The sequence below is a fragment of the Somniosus microcephalus genome, chromosome 26, assembly GCF_052327205.1.
Source record: "Somniosus microcephalus isolate GS21.2 chromosome 26, FLI_Smic_1.0, whole genome shotgun sequence".
In the NCBI taxonomy this organism is placed as follows: Eukaryota; Metazoa; Chordata; class Chondrichthyes; order Squaliformes; family Somniosidae; genus Somniosus; species Somniosus microcephalus.
In genome coordinates, this window is record NC_141012.1 from 20,033,622 (window position 1) to 20,055,804 (window position 22,183).

The 22,183-nt window shown below is 43.8% G+C and overlaps 1 protein-coding gene across 1 annotated transcript; it reads left to right on the top strand.

Annotated features, from left to right (window-relative positions):
* The first annotated feature begins 3,236 nt into the window (after positions 1-3,236).
* Positions 3,237-17,173, top strand: LOC147100333 (heat shock cognate 71 kDa protein). Its single transcript, XM_085967939.1, has 9 exons — positions 3,237-3,390; positions 5,377-5,586; positions 7,072-7,277; positions 9,570-9,722; positions 10,945-11,500; positions 11,919-12,121; positions 13,706-13,904; positions 14,883-15,115; positions 16,793-17,173. Exons 2-9 carry the CDS (start codon positions 5,382-5,384, stop codon positions 16,973-16,975), a joined length of 1,938 nt encoding a protein of 645 aa, XP_085824065.1. The 5' UTR covers positions 3,237-3,390; positions 5,377-5,381; the 3' UTR covers positions 16,976-17,173.
* The last annotated feature ends 5,010 nt before the right edge of the window (positions 17,174-22,183 follow it).

Here is a 22,183-nt window from a genome sequence, read left to right on the forward strand (position 1 = left end):
TATTCTACATCAACAGCTGCGTCGAGGTCATCACGACCCACAAAAATATCAGGTCATACCCCAACCAGAAACCCTGGATGAACGGAGAGGTTCGCTCACTGTTGAAAGCACGCGACGCAGCATTTAAATCTGGCAACGCGGCGGTTTACAGAGCAGCTAGGACCAACCTAAAAAAGGTATCAGGACTGCCAAATGGAAACAGACACTGCGGATAGAGGATCACTTCCGCAACAACTCGGACCCCCGGCGCATGTGGCAAGGGCAAAAACACCAGTCCCCCGGTCAGCGACACCTCCCTTCCGGAGGAGCTTAACAACTTCTACGCTCGCTTCGACAGGGACAACAAGGAGCCGGCTACCAAAGCCTTGCCACCCCCGGAAGACCAGGTGCTCACTCTGTCGACCTCCGACGTAAGGGGCGCTCTACGCAAAGTGAACACACGAAAGGCTACTGGACCGGATAGCATCCCTGGACGGGTACTCAAGGAATGTGCTGATCAGCTGGCTGATGTCTTCACCGCCATCTTCAACCTGTCATTGGCCCAGGCAGTAGTCCCTACATGCTTCAAGACCGCCACCATCATTCCTGTGCCTAAACAAGCGGCTGTGACGTGTCTGAACGACTATCGACCTGTCGCACTCACACCCATCATAATGAAGTGTTTCGAGAGACTGGTCTTAGCCCACATCAAAGCCAGTGTTCCTGCCTCCCTTGACCAACACCAGTTTGCCTATCGGGCAAACAGATCAACGGAGGATGCAATCACAACTGCTCTACACTCGGCACTGAATCACCTAGATGGTAAGGAGACCTACATCAGAATGTTGTTTATAGACTACAGCTCAGCATTCAACACTATCGTCCCCAACAAGCTGGCCACCAAACTCCAAACTCTTGGCCTGAACACTTCCCTCTGCAACTGGACCCTGGACTTCCTAACAAACAGACCCCAGTCTGTCAAATTAGGTAACCACACCTCCCCCCCCCCGACCCTGAACATGGGGGCCCCACAAGGATGTGTGCTGAGCCCCCTCCTCTACTCCCTCTTCACCCACGACTGTGTGGCTGTTAATGGTTCCAACACCATCATCAAGTTTGCAGATGACACCATGGTAGTAGGCCAGATCACCAACAACGATGAGTCAGCCTACAGGGAGGAGGTCCAGCATCTCGTGAAGTGGTGCGCCGACAACAACCTGGCCCTCAACACCAAGAAAACAAAGGAAATAATCGTGGACTTCAGGAAGTCCAAAGGCGGAAGTCACACCCCCATCCACATCAATGGGGCGGAGGTGGAAAGGGTGGCCAGCTTTAAGTTCCTCGGAGTCCACATCACGGAAGACCTCTCTTGGTCCCTCAACACCTCCTCTCTGGTGAAGAAGGCCCAGCAGCGCCTATATTTCTTGAGGAGGCTGAAGGGATGTAATCTGTCACCCCCGATCCTCTCTAACTTCTACCGCTGCACTATAGAGAGCATCCTGACAAACTGTATCACGGTATGGTACGGCAGCTGTAGCTCCCATGACCGGAAAGCCCTGCAGCGGGTAGTCAAAACTGCCCAACGCATTACCGGCACCCGGCTACCGACCATAGAACATATATATCAGAAACACTGCCTACGGAGGGCACGGTCCATCATCAAAGACCCTACCCACCCCAGCCACAGTCTGTTCGCCCTCCTACCATCTGGAAGACGCTACAGATGCATTCGCACCCGTACGACCAGATTTAGGAACAGCTTCTTTCCCAGGGCTGTCATCCTACTGAACTCCACAAATAAACACTAAAGCCTGCACATCTGCCAATGCACTTTATTATGGTCATATTTATGCTAATATATATGTACAAATGTATGTTGAAATGTTTAAGTGTCCTAATCCAAATTGTACACTCTCGGGAGCCGCAAGCCTACATTTCGTTGTACTGCACTTGTGCACTAACAATGACAATAAAAGTTGATTTGATTTGATTTTGATTTGATGAAATTGTCCAGTTCGGGGCGAGAGCAGGAAACGTCACCGATACAGTCATCAATGTATCAGAAAAAGAGGTGAGGGAGGGGACCTGAGTAGGACTGGAACAAAGAGTGTTCCACATATCCCACGAAAAGGCAGGCATAGCTAGGACCCATGCGGGTACCCATAGCAACACCTTTGATTTGGAGGAAATGAGTGGAGTTAAAGGCCGTTTCCTGCTCTATCACCCCCAACAGCCCTTCCCCTTCGCCTGGCACCTTCCCGTGCAAGCGCAGGAGATGTAACACATGCCCTTATACCTCCCCCCTTCCCACTGTCCAGGGTCCAAACACCCCTTCTAGGTGAAACAGCGATTTACTTGTACTTCTTGCAATCTAGTATACTGTATTCGCTGCTCACGATGTGGTCTCCTCTACATTGGGGAGACCAAACGCAGATTGGGTGACCGCTTTGCGGAACACCTCCGTTCAGTCCGTAAGGGTGACCCCGAGCTTCCGGTCGCCTGTCATTTTAATTCACCGCTCCATTCCCACTCGGACCTCACCGTCCTCGGCCTCTTGCATTGTTCCACGGAAGCTCAACGTAAACTCGAGGAACAGCACCTCATTCTCCGCTTAGGCACTTTACAGCCTTCCAGACTCAATATCGAGTTCAACAATTTCAGATCATAACCTCGGCCCCTATTACATTTTTACTTATATTTTTTTCCACCCCTTTGTTTTGGTTTCCCCCCCCCCTTTCCTTTTTTTTTCTCTCTCCCACATGGCAGCTGTCTCTCTTCCTGCCAGTACACTTCACACCTAATCTGAGCCTTCTTTTGTCTCCACTATCCTATTACCATCTCGTCTGGTTTTGAATACCTCTTAATGTCTCTTTTACTTCTTTTGTTCTATCACAGCCCTGCCTTCCATCTATTTTATTTCCTTTCCAGTTTTGAAAAAGGGTTAGACCCTAAACGTTGACTCTAATTTCTCTCCACCGATGTTGCCTGGCCTGCTGAGTTTTTCCAGCATTTTCTGTTGTTATTGTGAAACATGGAAGTTCGGTTCCAGATGCTTCCAGCGAGCTCGGCCGGCCCGAGACCGTCAGCCGCACACGGCGGCTTCACGCTGGCCTGGGATTGGTGGCTTGGGCTCGGCGGGGCGGGGCGAGGGGGGCCAGGGGCGGGGCCGGATGACGCGCGCACAGCGGCAGCAGCGGCGGCGGCTTCTCATTGGTGGGAAGCTTCGAGTGCGGCGGCGGCTTCTGATTGGTGGGAAGCTTCGAGTTCTTTCCAGAAGCTTCTGCGGTGATCAGGGAAAGCCGGCGATTTCTGAGTCTTCGGTGTGAGCGGTTGTGGGGAGATTTTTTATTCAAATTATTTTTTATATTATAACAGAGCCTGTCGTTACCTTCGGACTCTTTCAATAAAAAAGTAAGTACTTTTATTTTTTCCCCTACTAATTTATTACAAGAACGAATGTCCCGGTTTAAAATACTTTTATTGTTGGGGAGATGATGATTTTTCTGCTCCTTCGCTTTCAATGGGCCGGTGATGATTTTGGCCGGGAGAGCGGATTTATCTGGCTGGGGCTTTAAATAATTAAACTGGCCGACACATCAAGGTGACATTGTTTGGACCCAATGCCCATCTCCGCATCTTGAGCCATTGTCCTTTCTTCACAATGTGGCTTTTCCCATTTGATTAAACCGGCGGGTCGGGTGGGGTTTAATCCGCACTGGCGGAGGGACCCGAGCTGTGTGAATTTTAGCAATAGATATTTGGAGTTTTGTATTTCCACCCCACCCCCCCCCCCCGTGCAAGTTTTCAGAAACCAGGCTACAGAAAACGTCAACTCAAATTTCTCTCCACGGATGTTGCCTGACTTGCTGAGTTTTTCCAGCATTTTCTGTTGTTATTTCGGATTTCCAACATCTGCAGTATTTTGCTATCGTACAGAAATAGTGGCATCTGGCAGGTTGGGGAAGTGGGGCTTTTCAACGCAATAGATGTTTTTTGATCACACGTCTTTTAAGTAGCAAATAATGTCCATTCAGGGATTTAGACAAGGGGGGGGGTGTTATATTAAGATTGCTACTAGTGATTCGTGAATTGTAATTCTTTTAAGTTATACAGCATCCAATTATTATATAAATATAACATCAATACTACTCGATGGTTGCAAAGATTCCCTTTTCGAAATTAATACAACCTTGCAAATCATAAGGTCCAACCTTTTTGTTAATGAATAGGTACAAAGTAGCACAATTTTTTAATGTCTAAATGAATGGAATAAAAATTGCATATGGTGCCCTAATTGTTCCCTTTTTTTACTCATTGTTTTGTTAGTTAATGAACGGTGTTGCAGATGGTTTAAACTTGGTGTGGGAAATTGCCTCAGCTCCCCTATTCTTTCAACCCCTGTTTTTTAAGTAGCTATATTTGAATGATTGTTAATAAAAGAATTACTTATTAAACATTATCAGCAGGAATGTGATGTGTCTCGATTGGAGGTGGTATATTTGCAATTCAGGCTGCACTTAAAGAATTACAATCCCAAATAAATTACAGAAATTAAACATCTTTCACAAAATTTGGAATATATTTAAAATGTATTCCATTCTTGATATAGGATGTTTTCTAGCTCAGTGCTGTCCAATAGAAATTGCTGACTAGCCATGTGCACTAATTTTAGTAGAAAATGCCTTGTATACACTGATGTACAGGTAAATGTATGTCACGTGTATATTTACTTAACAAACATCACCATTCAGTAGCCACGGAAATCTATTCAGCCATGATCCCATTGAATGGCGGAACAGGCTTGAGGGGCTGAATGTCCTACTCCTATTGATCAAAAAGCACTTGCGCATTCTGCTTTTTGTCTTGCCATTTAACCAACAAATGCACATAGGTTGAAGTACAGATGCAAACACTGGGTATTGCAATCATATCCAATGACCTGTTTCTGTCGCTCATTCTTTTAAATTAACTGATAAGAAATGTGATTTTCCACATCTGGATTCCCAATTGGCCACATGTGGCTAATGTATTGGCCAACACTGCTCTAATTGGAGGTCAGTCAAGGTCTGGTACAGTGGTTTGTTCACGCTCAGTAATTCCTTTTGACTGGGCAGTGACTGTTAGAGAAGGAGCCTGATCGTGCTGACATGAATATACCTTAGACTTAATTTTTTTGTTATTGGGAGCAGGGAGGGGGTTGAGGTAATTATGTATCCTAATTCTAAGTTATATAGCATCCAATTATATAAATATAACATCAATACTACTTGATGGTTGCAAAGATTCCCTGTTGGAAATTAATACAACCTTGCAAATCATATATAAAGTCCAACCTTTTTGTTAATGAATAGGTACAAAGCACAAATTTTTAATGTTTAAACGCTTTTTCTTTTGCAGGCAAAATGTCTAAGGGACCAGCGGTTGGTATTGATCTTGGGACGACTTACTCCTGTGTCGGTGTCTTCCAGCATGGAAAAGTCGAAATTATTGCCAATGACCAAGGCAACCGCACCACTCCAAGCTATGTTGCCTTCACTGATACAGAAAGGCTCATTGGTGATGCAGCTAAGAATCAGGTGGCAATGAACCCAACCAACACCGTCTTTGGTGAGTTACATAAAATTCTTTGCTGTGTAGATAAATAAGTTCTGATACCATATAAGTATACTCTTGCTCTGGTATTTTAGTACACATTTCTGGTTTTTCAACATAAGATATACTAATTCCTCTGCTTTTATATCTACTGCATCCAAAAATGAGGGTTGGAGTGTGCTTTTATTTCAGTGCCTTTTAAGATAACAGCTGGTGTGATCTTAAGTACACAAAGGCCTGTTAATCGAATTAACACTACAGCTTACTGGGTAAATATATTGTGTGGTATTGAGCCAACAACTAGTTACACTTTTATATAGCACCTTTAACGTAATGAAACGTCCCAAGGTGCTTCACAGGATCATTATCAAACAAAATTTGACACCCAGCCGCATGAGATATTGGGGCTGATGACCAAAAGCTTGGACAAAGAAGTAGGTCTTAAGGAGCATCTCAAACTAGGAAAGAGGTAGAGCAGCAGAGAGGTTTAGGGAGGTAATTCCATAGCTTAGGACCTAGGCAGCTGAAGGCACGGCCACCAATGGTGGAGTGATTAAAATCTGGGATGTTCGAGGCCAGAATTGGCGGAGCACAGATATATGGGGCCAGGTGATTAGAGTATGGGGAGGGGCGAGGCCATGGAGGGATTTGAAAGCAAGGATGAGAATTTTAAAATTGATGCGTTGTTTAACTGGGAGCCAATGTAGGTCAGCGAGCACGGGGGTGATGGGTGAGCGAGACTTGGTGCGAGTTAGCACACGGGCAGCAGAGTTTTGGATGACCTCCAGTTTACGGAGGGTAGAACTAGGGATGTGGGCCAGGAGTGCATTGGATTAGTCAAGGCTAGAGGTAACAAAGTTATAGATATGGGTTGCTGAGGCAGGGGCGGAGATGGGTGGTGATGTGGAAGTGGAAGCAGCCGGTCTTGGTGATGGCACAAATATGTGGTAGGAAGCTTATCTCGGGTCAAATATAACACCAAGGTTGCAAACAGTCTGGTTTGGCCTCAGTTGCCAGGGAGAGGGATGGAGTCAGTGGCGAGGACCCAAGACAATGGCTTTGGTCTTGCCAATATTAAGCCATACAGATTGGGTAATTCCACCCACGCTTTGATTCCTTGTCTGAGTTAAGTTGACTGATTGCAGCTGATGGAGTGTGGAGGATTACTATATTTGGCATCAGTGCCCCAAGAGGGGTTGGGGAAGGGGAGCAGAAAGAATCCTTGTTGCATATGTGTGGACATTGGTTGAGGAAAGGATAGCAGTTGGCTGTGATTAATTTCCCCCGCATCCCACAATGATTGGCTGGCTGGCACGGACCAGTGTCCAGGTTCACATGGGGGTAAAGTGGTACTGGAACACTGCTTTCACCTGTAGAACTGTACCCTAGTACAAGGCCCTGTCTTGTGGCAGGAGAGATTATTTTTCTGTATTACTTGTTTTTTATGTGTGTTAACTACTTTTTGTTTAATTGAGTTAAAACTTGTTTTGAATTTTGCAGATGCCAAGCGCCTGATTGGACGCAGATTTGAAGACACTGTGGTTCAGGCTGACATGAAGCACTGGCCTTTCGATGTAGTAAATGATGGAGGTCGTCCCAAGGTTCAAGTGGAATACAAAGGGGAAAGCAAGTCTTTTTACCCTGAAGAAATTTCTTCAATGGTGCTCACAAAAATGAAGGAGATTGCAGAAGCCTACCTTGGAAAGGTATATAACACTTATGTGATAAGCCCATACCCTATCTATGTAATGCTTTTGATATCTTTAGTGAGCCTTTGCCTCTTCTGCAAGATCCTGAATTTTTAAATGTTTACTTTTGTATTTCATATGGTTGATCTGTGCACTAACAATCGGGAACATAGGAACAGGCGTAGGTTAGTTTACAGACAGTTTCTATAATAAATGTGGATATAGGAATTTATAATATAAAATAGACAGAATGTGCGACTTTGAAATGGGGACTGAATTACATCTGAGAATCTTGATCCAGTTATTCCCGAGCTTATACACCAATTCACCTGAAGACAATATTTTGTCTTGACTCTGTGTACAATACTATGGTAGATCAACCAGTATTGCAGTTAAGTAATGTTGCAGGAAAGTTTGTTTAGGCTTTTCAGAACTATTTTTTCCTAATGCCATCTGTTGCTATCAAAGCAATGTTTTGTTATGGTCAAGGTGGAAGCTGGACAGAAGAAATTTGAAAGGGGAGTGATGGGAAACCCGAGCACTAAGCTGGAAAATAGCATATTGGAGGAACTTGGGTAATTGAAAATTAACTTGTTGAAGGCATTCCTGACTGGTGAAGGGACAGAATGAGGAAAGGGAGCCAGTGACTGAGCACTGGATTGGTAGGGGAACAAGGTTGTAGCAGGTGGGTCTTGTGTGGGAAATGAGCTTGGTGAAGGCAAGCGAGAAGCTTGAATTGAGATAGGGGAGTCAAAGAAGGGTGGATCAGGCAGAGGTGGAGACAGCTGAGTGGATTATTTAACCCACCCTCAAGCTCCCCTCACTTGATTAGGGGCTCCGAGGAGCTGGCTAGTCATAGAGAAAGAGTCTGAGTTGTGTTTACCTACCAGGTAGGTCGAGAATTTCCCTATGGAGAGGGAGGTGTATTAGTTGAGTGAACTGACCAGACCAGTCATGTGGCAGTTGCACTAAAACCGATTTAAAGGATGCTAATTGTACCACATGGATCTTGGGTTTGGAAAAGAATGAGGGACTTGGAGGGTTCAAGACCGTCACAGGCAGATCTGCTGAGCAGGTCTACAGCTGAAGCAGGGTTCAGGTGGATTGAAGATAGCAGAAGCTTGAGAGCCAACAGGAGTTTCCAGGGGGCATGATATTCATAGATTTTGGAGGCAAGCAGAGAGAAATAAAAAATTGGAGCTGGTTTTGTCAGTGATGACCCTCATGGGATAACTAGGTCGATGGGGGACTTGATCTGAAGGGTAATATTGTGATGCCAGGATTACAGCGAAATTGGAGGATAAAGACCTGAGCAAGGTAGTTAAAAGTTAAAAATCAATGTGTTTATACTGAGCGGCAACTCTTCAAGGAAGGGAGGAGATTTTGGTCAAGTTTGGAGGGTGGTAAATAACTTTTGAAGCAAAGATGGTAGAGGGGATGGTATTTAAATGAAAGGGGGTTATGTCAAGATGGGACATGAGAGCCAAGCAGCTATCATCCTGTTAGGAAAGGGTGTATAATGTAACATGTAGCTTGATGCAGCAGCCTAACCTGAGAGGAAGGGAGTTGTTGGTGCCAAGTGTTGTTGAAGCCCAGGAGATTGATTGGACTTGCCCAACCTGATGATAATGGAGGCAGTTCTCCATCCAGTGACCAATAAATGGAGTGTATTGGAGACAAATGCTGAAATTATTTCAAGCAGTTGTATGTTGCAGTAATGTGGAGACTAGGGGCTTTCTGGATGGATGAACCAAGGTCTTCATCCGGAATTGTGATTAGAAACTTATTTGCAAAGAAGCAAATGTTTTGCAGGGTAATGTAGATGGATAATAGGAAACCTGCAACGGTAAGGGAGCAGTGGGGACAGAAGAGGAGGATTGAGGAGGTTTGCCCACGGATGAGAAGGTGGATGATTTTGCATTGTGATGAGGGAATAAGAACCATGCAGGTTGCTGCCCTGGGAGAGCTAACAGTAGAAACCATGAATGCAGTGGATGATGCCTAGGCTAAAATAGAGGGAAGCTGTTGGACTCTAACCTGTCTTACCACCCCAGGATTGAGGAGAAATAGTAGCAGCCAACCGGTTGGACATGATGTAAAAGTGTTGAGAGATCAAGAGGAGGGGCTGAGTGCAGAAGGCAATTGACAGCAAAGTGCTTGGGTAGGAATGGAGCAGGGGTGAGGTAGAGTTTGGGTCCACGGCAGTATTGAAGATAACACACAGATACTGAAGTACATGTGCATGACTATGCTTGAGCAATATCTTAAAGCGTACTGCATTGCTGGATTTAAATATTCTGTATCTTACAGACTGTTACAAATGCTGTTGTTACTGTACCTGCTTACTTTAATGACTCTCAACGCCAAGCAACTAAAGATGCTGGAACAATTTCTGGTCTGAATGTTCTCCGTATTATAAATGAACCAACGGCTGCTGCTATTGCTTATGGCTTGGATAAAAAGGTATGTCAAAGCAGAATGTGTTCTATTTATGACCGTTAAAGTAGTATTTACATAATTTTTTAATATGTAATGCACAGGTTTTCAAAATCACGTCCTTTGCTATGAGGCACCTTGCAGCAGACTTCAGTCCATCAGTTGCTTTTTTTTCTGTATTTTTGACTTAATAGATTATTTCTGTTGCTGAATACACTTTCTGCAGTAATTGTTTTATTTTGGGTATCCAACCTGCCTTTTAGAAGTTGGCGCATTAGCTTCCAGGAAATGTCCATATTTGCAAGGGACCTCCCGCAGCAAAACTTGAAGACCATCTGTTAGTTAACTGTGTATTTGCTCAGTTGATGGTGTTCTTGCTTGAGTGAGAAGGTTGTGCCCTACTGCAGGATTAATCTAGATTGACACTCTGCTCCAGTGAGGGAATGCTGCAGTATTGGAATTGCCATCCTTCAGATGAGACAAAACCAACAACCAATCTTAGAGTACTTTACAGAAGGTGGAGAAAAAATGAGAAATAAAAGAAACAGAAGAGATACGTATTTAAAAGGTGGAGAAGCAAAGGGAATTTCGAAAGTAGAGCCGGAGCAGCTGAAGGGTGTCTTTCTCTTTCACCCTCCACCCCCCCCCCCCCCCCCCCCCCTTGCCCGGGGTGATGCATAGACAGCCAGAGTCAGAGACTGAAATAGATGGGAAGGGATACAAGGCTGGAGCAAATTCCTATAATAGGGTGGGATTGAGAGTGGAGGGGTTTGAGAATTTAAAACTTCATGTGTTTTTGATGGTCAGAGAGCCAGGGTAGGTCAGTGAGGACCTGGATAAAGGATGACTGGGATTTGGTGTGGGATGAGGTACAGGAATTAGAGTTTTAAACGAGGAGGATATCCGAGTCTAAACAAGACAAAATATATGGATAAAGATTTCAAAGGCAGGAAATGTTGAGGTGCAAATGGATGGGATGTGGGATTTCCAGTTTAGCCTGAGGCTTGGGGAGCGAGATGGAATCCATCATAAGGAAGTAGAGGGGGCCAAAAACGATGGCTTTGGTCATTGTGATCAACTGAAAACATACCACCAAGAACAGATTAAATGGTCATTTACCTCATGCAGTTTGTGGGATTTTGCAGTATACTAAATAGTTGCAGAATTTGCCAGTATGAGGCACTGCATTTGGAAGTAATTAATTGGATGTTTGAGATAAAGCACCATAAAAACAAATGTCTTTTTGCAGGTTGGTGCTGAAAGAAATGTATTGATTTTTGACCTGGGTGGTGGTACTTTTGACGTCTCCATCTTAACCATTGAAGATGGTATTTTTGAAGTCAAATCTACAGCTGGTGACACCCATCTTGGTGGTGAGGACTTTGACAGCCGTATGGTCAACCATTTTGTTACTGAATTCAAGCGAAAATACAAGAAAGACATTATTGATAATAAAAGAGCTGTTCGTCGTCTCCGCACTGCTTGTGAACGTGCAAAGCGTACACTGTCATCCAGCACGCAAGCTAGTATTGAAATCGACTCTCTGTATGAAGGTATTGATTTCTATACCTCGATCACTAGGGCGCGATTTGAAGAGCTCAATGCTGACCTCTTCCGTGGCACACTTGACCCTGTAGAGAAATCCTTGCGAGATGCTAAGATTGACAAGGCTCAAATCCATGACATTGTGCTGGTTGGTGGATCCACCCGCATCCCCAAAATCCAGAAGTTGTTGCAGGATTTCTTCAATGGCAAAGAACTGAACAAGAGCATCAACCCTGATGAGGCTGTTGCATATGGTGCAGGTAACCAAGTTTATTTTTGTAGAGGGGGGGGGAAATGCTTGGTTCCCTGAAGCAAAATCTCATGATGCTATTATTTCTGTACTTAAATAGGATATTTGAGTTGATTTTTAGACTGTAGCAATCTGAGAATGTTGAAACTAGTATGAATGGAAAATGCAAGTTTGTACATTAGAGTTTCTTGGCAACGGCTGGTACCAGGAAGTATTCACTCCCTTTTTCCATTCTCTTGATGCTTAAATATAATGGTAGAGGTCTATCAGCGGGCATCTCCTTTTGGTTGGAGAATGGTGTGGGATTTTTTTTTTGTAATCATGAAACTGGGAAATGTTGCTCTTCTGGTGTTCTAAAACATCTACTTTTCAAGTCATTGATTTGGTAATGGCAACGTAATTGTATTTATTGATGACCTTGCCTTCAGCTGTGCAGGCTGCTATCTTGGCTGGTGACAAGTCCGAGAATGTACAGGATCTGCTATTATTGGACGTCACTCCTTTATCCCTGGGCATTGAGACAGCTGGTGGTGTAATGACTGTCCTGATCAAACGGAACACCACCATTCCAACAAAGCAAACACAGACCTTCACCACCTACTCTGACAACCAGCCTGGCGTGCTGATCCAGGTGAGAACCTAATTTTTGCTTTGCATTCAAGCTTGGTGTGACTAAATTTTGGAAAACATTAATATGTTTGGGCACATAAATGTGCAGGATATTAACTACCACAGTAATATGCATTTACATAGTGCCTTTAATGTAGAAAAACATTTTGCAGTGCTTTGAGGCATATATGTGGGGGGGGGGGGGTGGAGAGAGAGAGAGAAACACTGAGCCAAAGAAAGATGGGGAGGATTGATTGATCATCTTGGTGGAAGAGGTGGGTTTTAAAGAGATGCTTCAGAGGAGAGGTAGCAAAGCCGAGGGGTTCAGGGAGGGAAATCCAGACTGTTGAAGGCATGGCCGCTAATAGTGGGGTGATAGGAGGGGGGATGCACAAGAAGACAGTGAGGAATGTAGAGGCGGGCGTTGTAGAGATGCAGGTGGTTACAGATAAAGGGAGCAGCGAGGCCATGGAGGGATTGATTGAGAATTTTAAATTTGAGGCGTTGGGGGACCAGAAGGTAATGTAAGTCAGCAAGCACCATACCACAACAACTTGCATTTATATAGTGCTTTTAATGTAGCAAAACATCCCACGGTGCTTGGGAGACATACTAATGGGAGAGTGGGACTTGATGCTGGATAGGATACAAGCCGCAGAGCTTTGGATGAGTTTAAGTTTACTGAGAGTGGAGGAGAGGTGGCTGGCCAGGAGAGCACTGGAATAGTTTTGTCTGAAGGTGACACAGGCATGGATGAGTGTTTTAGCAGCAGATGGGCTGAGGCAGGTGGAGGCGGTCGATTCTACAGCGATGAAAATATGTATGTATTTGTGATCGTGATGATATGGGGTCAGAAGCTGAACTCCGCTCGTGTTGAAATTGAACGCCAAGATTGTGTAATGATTTAGAAAACAGTACATTTCTTTAATGTGAGGCAATAAGTTTTTAATAGTTTCCTCCCCATCTTCTGAAGGTTGATGTGTGTTTCCACATGGAGTCCTAGTGTTCCAGTTATTTGTCCATGTCGCTCTTTCCTGGGCTGTGACTATTGGACTTGTGATTAGAATGCCAGCACTGCAGCTGAGCTGGAGCTGGTCTTGCCTAATAGCCACACAGTTGCACTTTACAGGAGGGATTCCTCAATAGCAATCGAGCGCAGGAAGTCTGATTTGGTTACTCCCTTAAGTTTCTGGGTGAAGCCAGGTTTAACATTTGAGCTGCTGCCTTGCTGTGAGCAAATGTAGCATGACTGGGGAGTGAACCTGGGAGTTTCCGTCCTGCATGGCTTACCAAGATGCCTGGTGGTTCCTTTTACATTAGGAGAGGTTCACTCATGTTTGGGACAACTTTGTCAGGAATAAGATGAAAATAGTCCCAACATTGACCTGAACAACTGTGGGCGAGTTTTCTACTTTGTCTTTCTCCCTTAAAAATGCATTAAACCAATTCTAACTCTTGGTCTTGAGCCAAGTGACAATTGTACACTTTGTCATTTAGCTGTTGAACCAACTAAAGGAAGCATTTGTATACCATGTAGAAAATGTAGCTGGAAGTTGAAGTGTGTCTATATTAACTTTCAATTAAGACTATCCCTGTTTTAATATAGGTGTACGAGGGTGAAAGAGCCATGACGAAGGATAACAACTTGCTGGGCAAGTTTGAGCTGACTGGAATTCCACCTGCTCCACGGGGTGTGCCTCAAATTGAGGTGACATTTGATATTGATGCCAATGGTATCTTGAATGTGTCTGCAGTGGATAAGAGCACTGGAAAGGAAAACAAGATTACCATCACAAATGACAAAGGTGCATCACTGTATTTGAAGTATCTTAGCTAGTGTTTCATCCCCTCCATGGCCACTGCCTCAAACTATTTGCAACCTTGACATCCTATTTGGCCCTGAGCTGAGCTTCAAACTCCATATCACTCCATCACAAAAACAGCCTACTTCCACCTCCGGAACATTGCTTGTCTCTGCCCCTGCCTCGGTCGGCTTGTCTCTGCCCCTGCCTCGGTCTATCGTCCATGCTTTTGTCACCTCCAGACTCAACTATTCCTTGTTCTCCTGGCCGGCCTCCCATCCTCCATAAGCTTTAACTCATCCAAAACTCTGCTGCCTGTATCCTAACTCGCACCAAGACTCATTCATCCATCACCCCTATGCTCGCTGACCTACACTGGCTTTCTGTCCAGTAATGCCTCCATTTTAAAATTCTCATCTTTGTGTTCAAATCCCACCATGGTCCTACAACCAATGTTTCCGCTAAGGTGCGCGGCTGTGCATTGATCGGGAGGTCCTGCACAGGCCCAACAGCTGTTGCCGCTGGAAACTTTTTGTTTGGTGTGAAAACTTGCTTTTATATATCACCTTGAAATGCCTCATGCCATCCTGCAGCAAACTTACAGCCAAAAATCTCCTCACTTTTGGTTTATAAATGGACTAAATACATTGTGCTAATCCAAATCATCAAACATTTGCCAAATGCTGTATGATTTGAAACTACAGTGTAAAGTGTCACTATGACCGCACGATATAGTGCAAGAATACGGCGTGTGCTACCCTGGGGACTGGTGACAAAAGGCCACTGCTTCCTTGAAGCAACCCGAGCTATTTTACAGTTCTTTCCGGAAACGTTATACAGAACATTGGTTGAGGCCTTGCAGATGTTTAAATCATCCTATGTGTGTTGTTTGATATCACTATAGCTGGACATAAACAGGGATTAAGTGTAGCTCAGCATTTATATAGAATAATGTAAATAGCATTTGGATTAAATCAACAGGTCGTTTGAGCAAAGAAGACATTGAACGTATGGTCCAGGAAGCTGAGAAGTACAAATCAGAGGATGAACAACAGCGTGACAAAGTCTCATCAAAGAACTCTCTGGAGTCCTATGCTTTCAACATGAAAGCTACCATTGAGGATGATAAACTACAGGGCAAAATAAGTGATGATGACAAGCAGAAAGTTTTAGAAAAATGTAATGAAGTTATCAGCTGGCTGGATAAGAACCAGGTAAATTACAAGAAATAAAATTCATGAAGGTTATTCTGTTATAGGATGATTATTGTATTCACATCACGTGGAACACTTGAATTTTTTTTAAAACTTGAACCGTAAAATATATTTGACCGTGTGGATGATGGGTCAAAACTTCCACTGGCTGTCCCATATTACAGAACTTCAAAGCTGTTTGTCCCCAATGTTCTTGTTTTCTGATTCCTGCTGGAAAATGTTTCCATTGGTGCCAGCAGCCCTCCTGTTGCTTGCCCAGCTCATAAGGTTAGTGTTGACAAGTTAGTCCCTGTGGGAGGAGAGTAAAGCACAAGCTTATTGGTCTCTGCTCAATTAGGTGTACACGTCTCCTTTGGAGTCGGAGTCAGCTGATGGGAATCTTGACTGAAAACCCTGGCTTTTTTCCTCCCTGTCCCACGCAAGGACGTTGAGACCGATTTTAATTGTAGTGCATGTGTTAATTTGGCAGACACATGGGCTCAAACTGGGAACCCTCTTGCTGTTTATGGCTCAGTACCATACCAGATGATGCAATTGACTACTGAGCTAGTTAGGAAAAAAAGTTGTTTTGATTGTCTCCCTCAGGAAGAATTAGATAAGTGAGGAATAAGGAATGCAACTTACAAAATTAACTGACAAAAGGTGTCCAGGTACACACATCACTAACAGCTTGTGCACATGTACAAAAGATGCTCAAAAATGCTAATGAAATGTTGGCCTTTGTCAAGGGGGTTGGAATTCAAAAGTGAGGAAGTGATGCTTCAGTTGTGCAGGGGATTGGTCAGACCCCGTCAGGATTGCTGCGTTCTGTTTTGAGAACCGAACTTCAGGAAGGATGTATTGACCTTGGAAGGGGGTACAGTGCAGATTCAACAATGATAGTAGGGCTTTGAGGGTAAAAAGGCTGCATAAATTTGGCTTGTATTCCCTTGAGTTTGGAAAATTGAGGGATGATTTTAATTGAGTTTTAAAATGATAGTGATTCAATAGAATAGGTACAGAGAAACTATTTTGTCCAGTGGAGGAATTCAGAACAAGAGGACATATTAAAATTAGCACTAGGCCATTTAGGATTGAAAATGGGAAGCTGCTTTTTTTCCCCACAAAGGGTGGCTGAAATTTGGAACTCCCTATCAAAATGCTGGGTCAGTTCAAATTTTCAAGATTGAGATTTTTGTTAAGTAAGGGTATCAACGGATATGGAGCCAAGGCGGATAAATAGAGTTGAGGTACATATCAGCCTTGATGCACTTGGTGCAGCAGGCTCAAGGGGCTGAATGGCCTATTGCTATGAAACAGCCTTGAGCACAAGATATTGAGCAAAGTGAGCTGCAGTAATCTAGCTGGGCCTTTTCCAATAAGGCACTGAACAAATGTGAGTCTTAGCTCCTGCTTGGTTCAATGACATTGGTGGAAATTATTTTGTGTGACCGGTGGGGAAGAGGAAGAGAAGGGTTTTAATGAAGGAGGGACCATTGGTTCTTGTGAATAGAAATGCTTGTGATGTTTTTCTATTGCCTGGAATTGAGGATCTTTATTCTGGAGTCAGACTTGACCGATCCTTTTTAAGAATCAAGTTAAACAGTTCAAGTCTTAATGTAATTAGCAAGTAAAAGCACTAGATAATGGTGTTTATGTATACCCATGGTATTAAGCTGACTTGTCAATTTTTTTTAGACTGCAGAGAAGGACGAATATGAACATCAACTGAAAGAAATTGAGAAGATCTGCAATCCAATCATTACCAAGTTGTATCAGGGTGTTGGTGGCATGCCTGGTGGGATGCCAGAAGGCTTTCCTGGTGCTGGAGCTGCTCCTGGAGGAGGATCTTCTGGACCAACCATTGAAGAAGTTGACTAAAAATGTTCATGTACAATGCATCAATAATAGAAAACTGGGTGTTATCTGTGTACTGTAACTTAAGAATGCAAAATGTACTGTTGCCCTGTAACTAAATGTGGTGTGACGTTTAATGAGACTGAAAAGCATCTTGTTAAATAAATTCTAGTTGAAAACTTTTCCTCGTCTTCTAATAAAAGAGCAATACATATACCAAAAGTTGTCTTTCTTCCTTCACTCCTAGCCTTGAGATCCCTTCTGGTTAAAGGTGGTGGCTTGAATCTCACAACAGTGTGATCCTAAGGCCCTTAGTACCTTGTGGCCATTTTTCATATTTGAGCTTGAACAGTGAGCAATTGGCTATTTGACTGTAAAAGCATTACAGCTGAGCCCAATCCTGTATTCCCTTAATGCCATATGTACACTTATTGCAGAATTTACTGAACCCAATCAAGAATTGGAGCTCGGGACATGTTCTTCCTTTCTGCCTGCAACCTGTGGGTATTATGGGCAATTTTAAGCCCAGTCAAATAGAATAATTTACCACAGCCCACAAATCAAACTTAGAAACTTGTTGCTGTGGATAGTTCATTGCACTGTATTGTGACACCCTTATCCTTTGATGCATTCAAGGATTAGCTTAAACCTGATAAACCAAATAGCATAGGCTCTGAATTTGCTGTCGGAAGCGTACCTCCTGATTATGCCTCCGACCTGTGAAATATTTCCGTACTTACCTCCTGGCGACAGAGCGTTCCCTTCAGGCCTGCAGGCGTACGCCTGTGTAAAGGCCCATGGATCCCAGGGCGCACGCGGTTTGTGAGTAAGCTGTCGAAACCACTAATTTCAGGCCCATAGTATAGTGCAAGTGTCTTCCATTGTTGGAACCTGAATTTGAATCTTGGCCGAGAAGAGGAAGGGCTTTTCTTTGAATACAAGATATGCGTTTAATTTCACAAAGGCCATCTCCAAATGCATGCCTGTTCCCCTTTCCAACCCCACTTTGGTATCTGACTTGGCGGCAGGGGTTAAAAATACTGCGTCACTTAAAACTGCCATTTTTAAATTGTAACTGCCAAACTTTTTATTCAACGTTTGCTACAATACTTATGCAGCTATTGATCTGCTTAACCACTCTTATCCACCTTTTAACACCCTTGTTACAGCAAAACCTTTACTATCTTGCATCTTATTCGGTATTCTGAGCACAGCCCCATTCTTGCTTCAAGTCCAAGGAGTGCTGACTTCAGCATATCTCGTGCACAATTGGTTTAGCCATCCATCACCAAATCTAGTAGTCCACATAAAGGGCTATGTAGCCTTTCACCTGTCAAAACTGCCCACTACTTGGAGAGTAGAGGTAAACCCCCAGCTGCTTTTCTCCACAACCAGCTATTTTCTTTAACCCCCTCTCCACCCTTGCCTCTAACAAGTGAGAGGAGCTCATGGATTTTTATCATTAAGATTGAGACTTTGTTCAGCTGTCTGTTTTCCTCATCCCCTTGCCTATCAATCCAACCCCCTGCTTATACCTGAATCTGCATCTTCAATTTTTCTCCTCTCTCCCCTTATGCACTTAACAAGCTTGTTCATCAAACAATAACAATAAAACTTCATCTGATCATTGTCACATTGCTGTTTGCGGGACCTTGCTGTGTGCAAATTGGCAGCCACGTTTCCCTACATTACAACTGGCTGCACTTTAAAAGTACTTAATTGGCTGTAAAGTGCTTTGGGACATCCTGAGATCATGAAAGGCACTTTATAAATGCAAGTTCTTATTTTGTCCATGTTTGTCTTGTTTTGACCCAACCCCCTGCTGCCACTCCAACGTCCCTTTCTGTCCCCCATGCTGGCTGACCATTGCAAATGGCTCCCTCTCCTCGGGTATTATCTCCCTTTCAAAACTGGCATCATTACCCTTCAAAAAAAAAACCCACACTCAACTCCTTTGTCCTTGCAAAATACTGGCCCGTCTCCAACCTGCCTTAAAGAACATAAGAAATAGGAGCAGGAGTAGGCTATACGAGTAGCCCATCGAGTCTGCTCCGTAATTCAATAAGATCATGACTGAACCTCAACATCAACACAACTTTCCCATCCTATCCCCATACCCCTTGATTCCCTTAGTGCCCAAAAATCTATCGATCTCAGTCTTGAATATAAGAACATATGAAATAGGAGCTGGAGTCGGCTATTTGGCTGTTCAAGCCTGCTCCACCATTCAACAAGATCATGGCTGATCTTCTACCTCAACTCCACCTTCCCGCACTATCCCCATTTCCTTTAATTCCCTTCATTCAGAAAAATGTATCGACCTCTGTCTTGAATATACTCAACAACTGAGCATCCACAGCTCTCTGGGGTAAAGAATTCCAAAGATTCACAACTCTTTGAGTGAAGAAATGTCTTCTCATCTCAGTCCTAAATGGCTGACCCCTTATTCTGAGACTGTGCTCCGTGTTCTAGATTCCCCAGCCAAGGGAAACATTTTCCCAGCATTAGCCCTGTCAAGCCCCTTAAGAATTTTATATGTTTCAATTAGATCACCTCTCATTCTTCTAAACTCTAAGGAATATAGGCCTAGTCTACGCAATCTCTCCTCATAGGGCAATTCCCTCATCCCAGGAACCAGTCTAGTGAACCTTCGCTGCACTCCCTCTTAGGTAAATATGTCTTTCCTTAGGTAAGGAGACCAGAATTGTACACAGTACTCCAGGTGTGGCTTTAACAACTCAGCATCCACAGCCCTCTGGGGTAGAGAATTCCAAAGATTCACAACCCCCTGGGTGAAGAAATTTCTCCTCATCTCAGTCCTAAATGGCCGATCCCTTATCCTGAGACTATGTCCCCTAGTTCTAGACTCTCCAGCCAGGGGAAACAACCTCTCAGCATCTACCTTGTCAAGCCCTCTAAGAATTTTTTTATGTTTCAATGAGATCACCTCTCATTGTTCTAAACTCCAGAGAATATAGGCCCATTCTACTCAATCTCTCCTCATAGGACAGCCCTTTCTTCCAGGAATCAATCTAGTGAACCTACGATGCACCCTCCTCCAAGGCAAATATATCCTTCCTTAGATAAGGAGACCAAAACTGTACACAGTACTCCCAAGTGTGGTCTCACCAAAACCCTATATAATTGCAGCAACACTTCCTTACTCTTATACTGCAATGCCCTTGCAATTAAGGCTAACATACCATTTGCCTTCCTAATTGCTTGCTGTACCTGCATGTTAACTTTCTGTAATTCATGTTCAAGGACACCCAAATCCTTCTGAATACCAATATTAACTAGTCTCTCACCTTTTAAAAAATATTCTATTTTTCCATTCTTCCTACCAATGTGGATAATTTCACACTTCCCCACATTATACTCCATCTACCACCTTCTTGCCCAATCACTTTCCGCTCGCAAGTCCCTGCAACAGTCCTAATTAAAATTACATACTCTGGAATTGTGACCATGGCGCATTATCCTTCCTCGACCTTTTTGCGGCCTTTGACATGGTCGACTACATCATCCTCCAACTTGGTGGGATTGTCCTAACCTGATTCTACTCTTAACTATCTGATCATAGTCAGAGGATCTGCAGTAATGGCTTCTCTTCCTGCTTGATCCCCCAAGGATAAAGCTGACATAGATAGGGTGGAGTCAGCTTGGAGCATTGACAAAATGTTGGCCAGGTTCAGAGACAGGTGTGGAGGGCGATTGAATACAGAAGCTATCTGAAAGGTAGAGTATTGGAGAGTATGGAGGTATTTCCGTGGAAAGGAAAAGCAGAAATTGTGCAGAATTGATTGCGGGGCAGAAAAATGGTGATGAAGTTGGAGGTCACTATAAGATCCAAAGCGGCAGAGAAATGGAATTCAGCCAGGATAGTGAATTTATGGCCACGAACCACACTGTAGCAAAATAAAGCTGAAAGACCAGTAGGACAGTCATAAGCTCACCAGGAAACAACAGAGGTGGGGAATAGGTTGTTGTCTAGACAAAGTTACCTTAAAACTTAAGCAACTGAATAGAAGATCAGAGTCACAGCAGCTGAGTCTTACAGTGTAGGCCAGTGGAGCAGTGTAGTCTTGACAGCAGAGAAGTCCAGGAATTTGGAAGTCAAATTTGAGCAACAATCCAGAGCTCACTGATGAAAACAAAGAGCATACATGGTCAGGGGATGGGAAGTTGGATAAGGTAACTTTAAAAATGCAGCTTGATCTTGTAGTTAGGGCTAAAATGCATCCACTATTAGCACATGGGGAACTTAAACAGTGAAAGCGAGGAGATTGGGGGAGAAACGGCAAAGAATGGTGTTACATTGTTATAGTATCACATCGTTAAATGGAACTACTTTGGTATGGAACTACTTTAGTATGGTGTAGTTATATTGCTATGTGGCACACTGTGCACGGGCAGTGCACAGTGCAGCATCGGACATCTTGTATCACTCCGCACCATGCGGCAGCACAGAAACAAAGCAGAAATACAGCTGAGTAAAAGCACTAACTAAAAATGAACTAAAGTGTCTGTAATATGTAGCCTGGTGAAATGGAGCAGCACAGGACACAGAACTTTCTTTTTTCTGGGGTTTTTTATTCTGAATTGATAACTTGGGTTCTAGGCTTAGGATGTAGTTGTAAATACATAAAACCACATTTAATTGTATAAAATACGGAAAAGACGGCAATACGGCAAATACAAGAAAACACAGTCGATAAAATACGGCAGTGGCTTGCTGTAGAACAGAACACGAGGCAAACCACAGGTGCAGTTAGTTAGTTAGCTAACACTCATTATACAAAACAAAACAAATAGTACAATACATTCTTATGTCCCGCTATCACTTGTTACATCTTACAAGAAAACACAGAATAAGTTCATTTCAAAAGTCATATTCACTGCATTTTCCCCACTTGGCTACATTCTCCCCTGCTTTAAAGTCAACGTCCTCAGTGACTTAGCACCAGTTTTTCACTTCTTTTACAGCTTCTCAAAAAAATGCAGCACCCAGACTAGATAAAACATGAGAGAACACCTCAGGACTGAGTGAGACTGCATTACAGGCTGACTGAGGCAAATGGTACGGGTTAGGGTTTACCCCAGCATTGGCTCTTTTAGTTCTGCGAGGAGCCGGAATGGGTACCTCAACCTCAGTCCCACACTCAGAAGGATCTGAATGCTCTGGCTCAGAAACAGCCTCTGATTCCTGTACCTCTTGGGCGTTACCAACAG

What these genes read in the sequence shown, in the direction of transcription:
- LOC147100333 (XM_085967939.1), top strand. Translation starts at nt 5,382, where the DNA reads ATGTCTAAGGGACCAGCGGTTGGTATTGATCTTGGGACGACTTACTCC. An exon ending in CAGAAGCCTACCTTGGAAAG is followed by an intron (nt 7,278 to 9,569) that starts GTATATAACACT and finishes TGTATCTTACAG; the next exon opens with ACTGTTACAAATGCTGTTGT. An exon ending in GCTGGCTGGATAAGAACCAG is followed by an intron (nt 15,116 to 16,792) that starts GTAAATTACAAG and finishes AATTTTTTTTAG; the next exon opens with ACTGCAGAGAAGGACGAATA.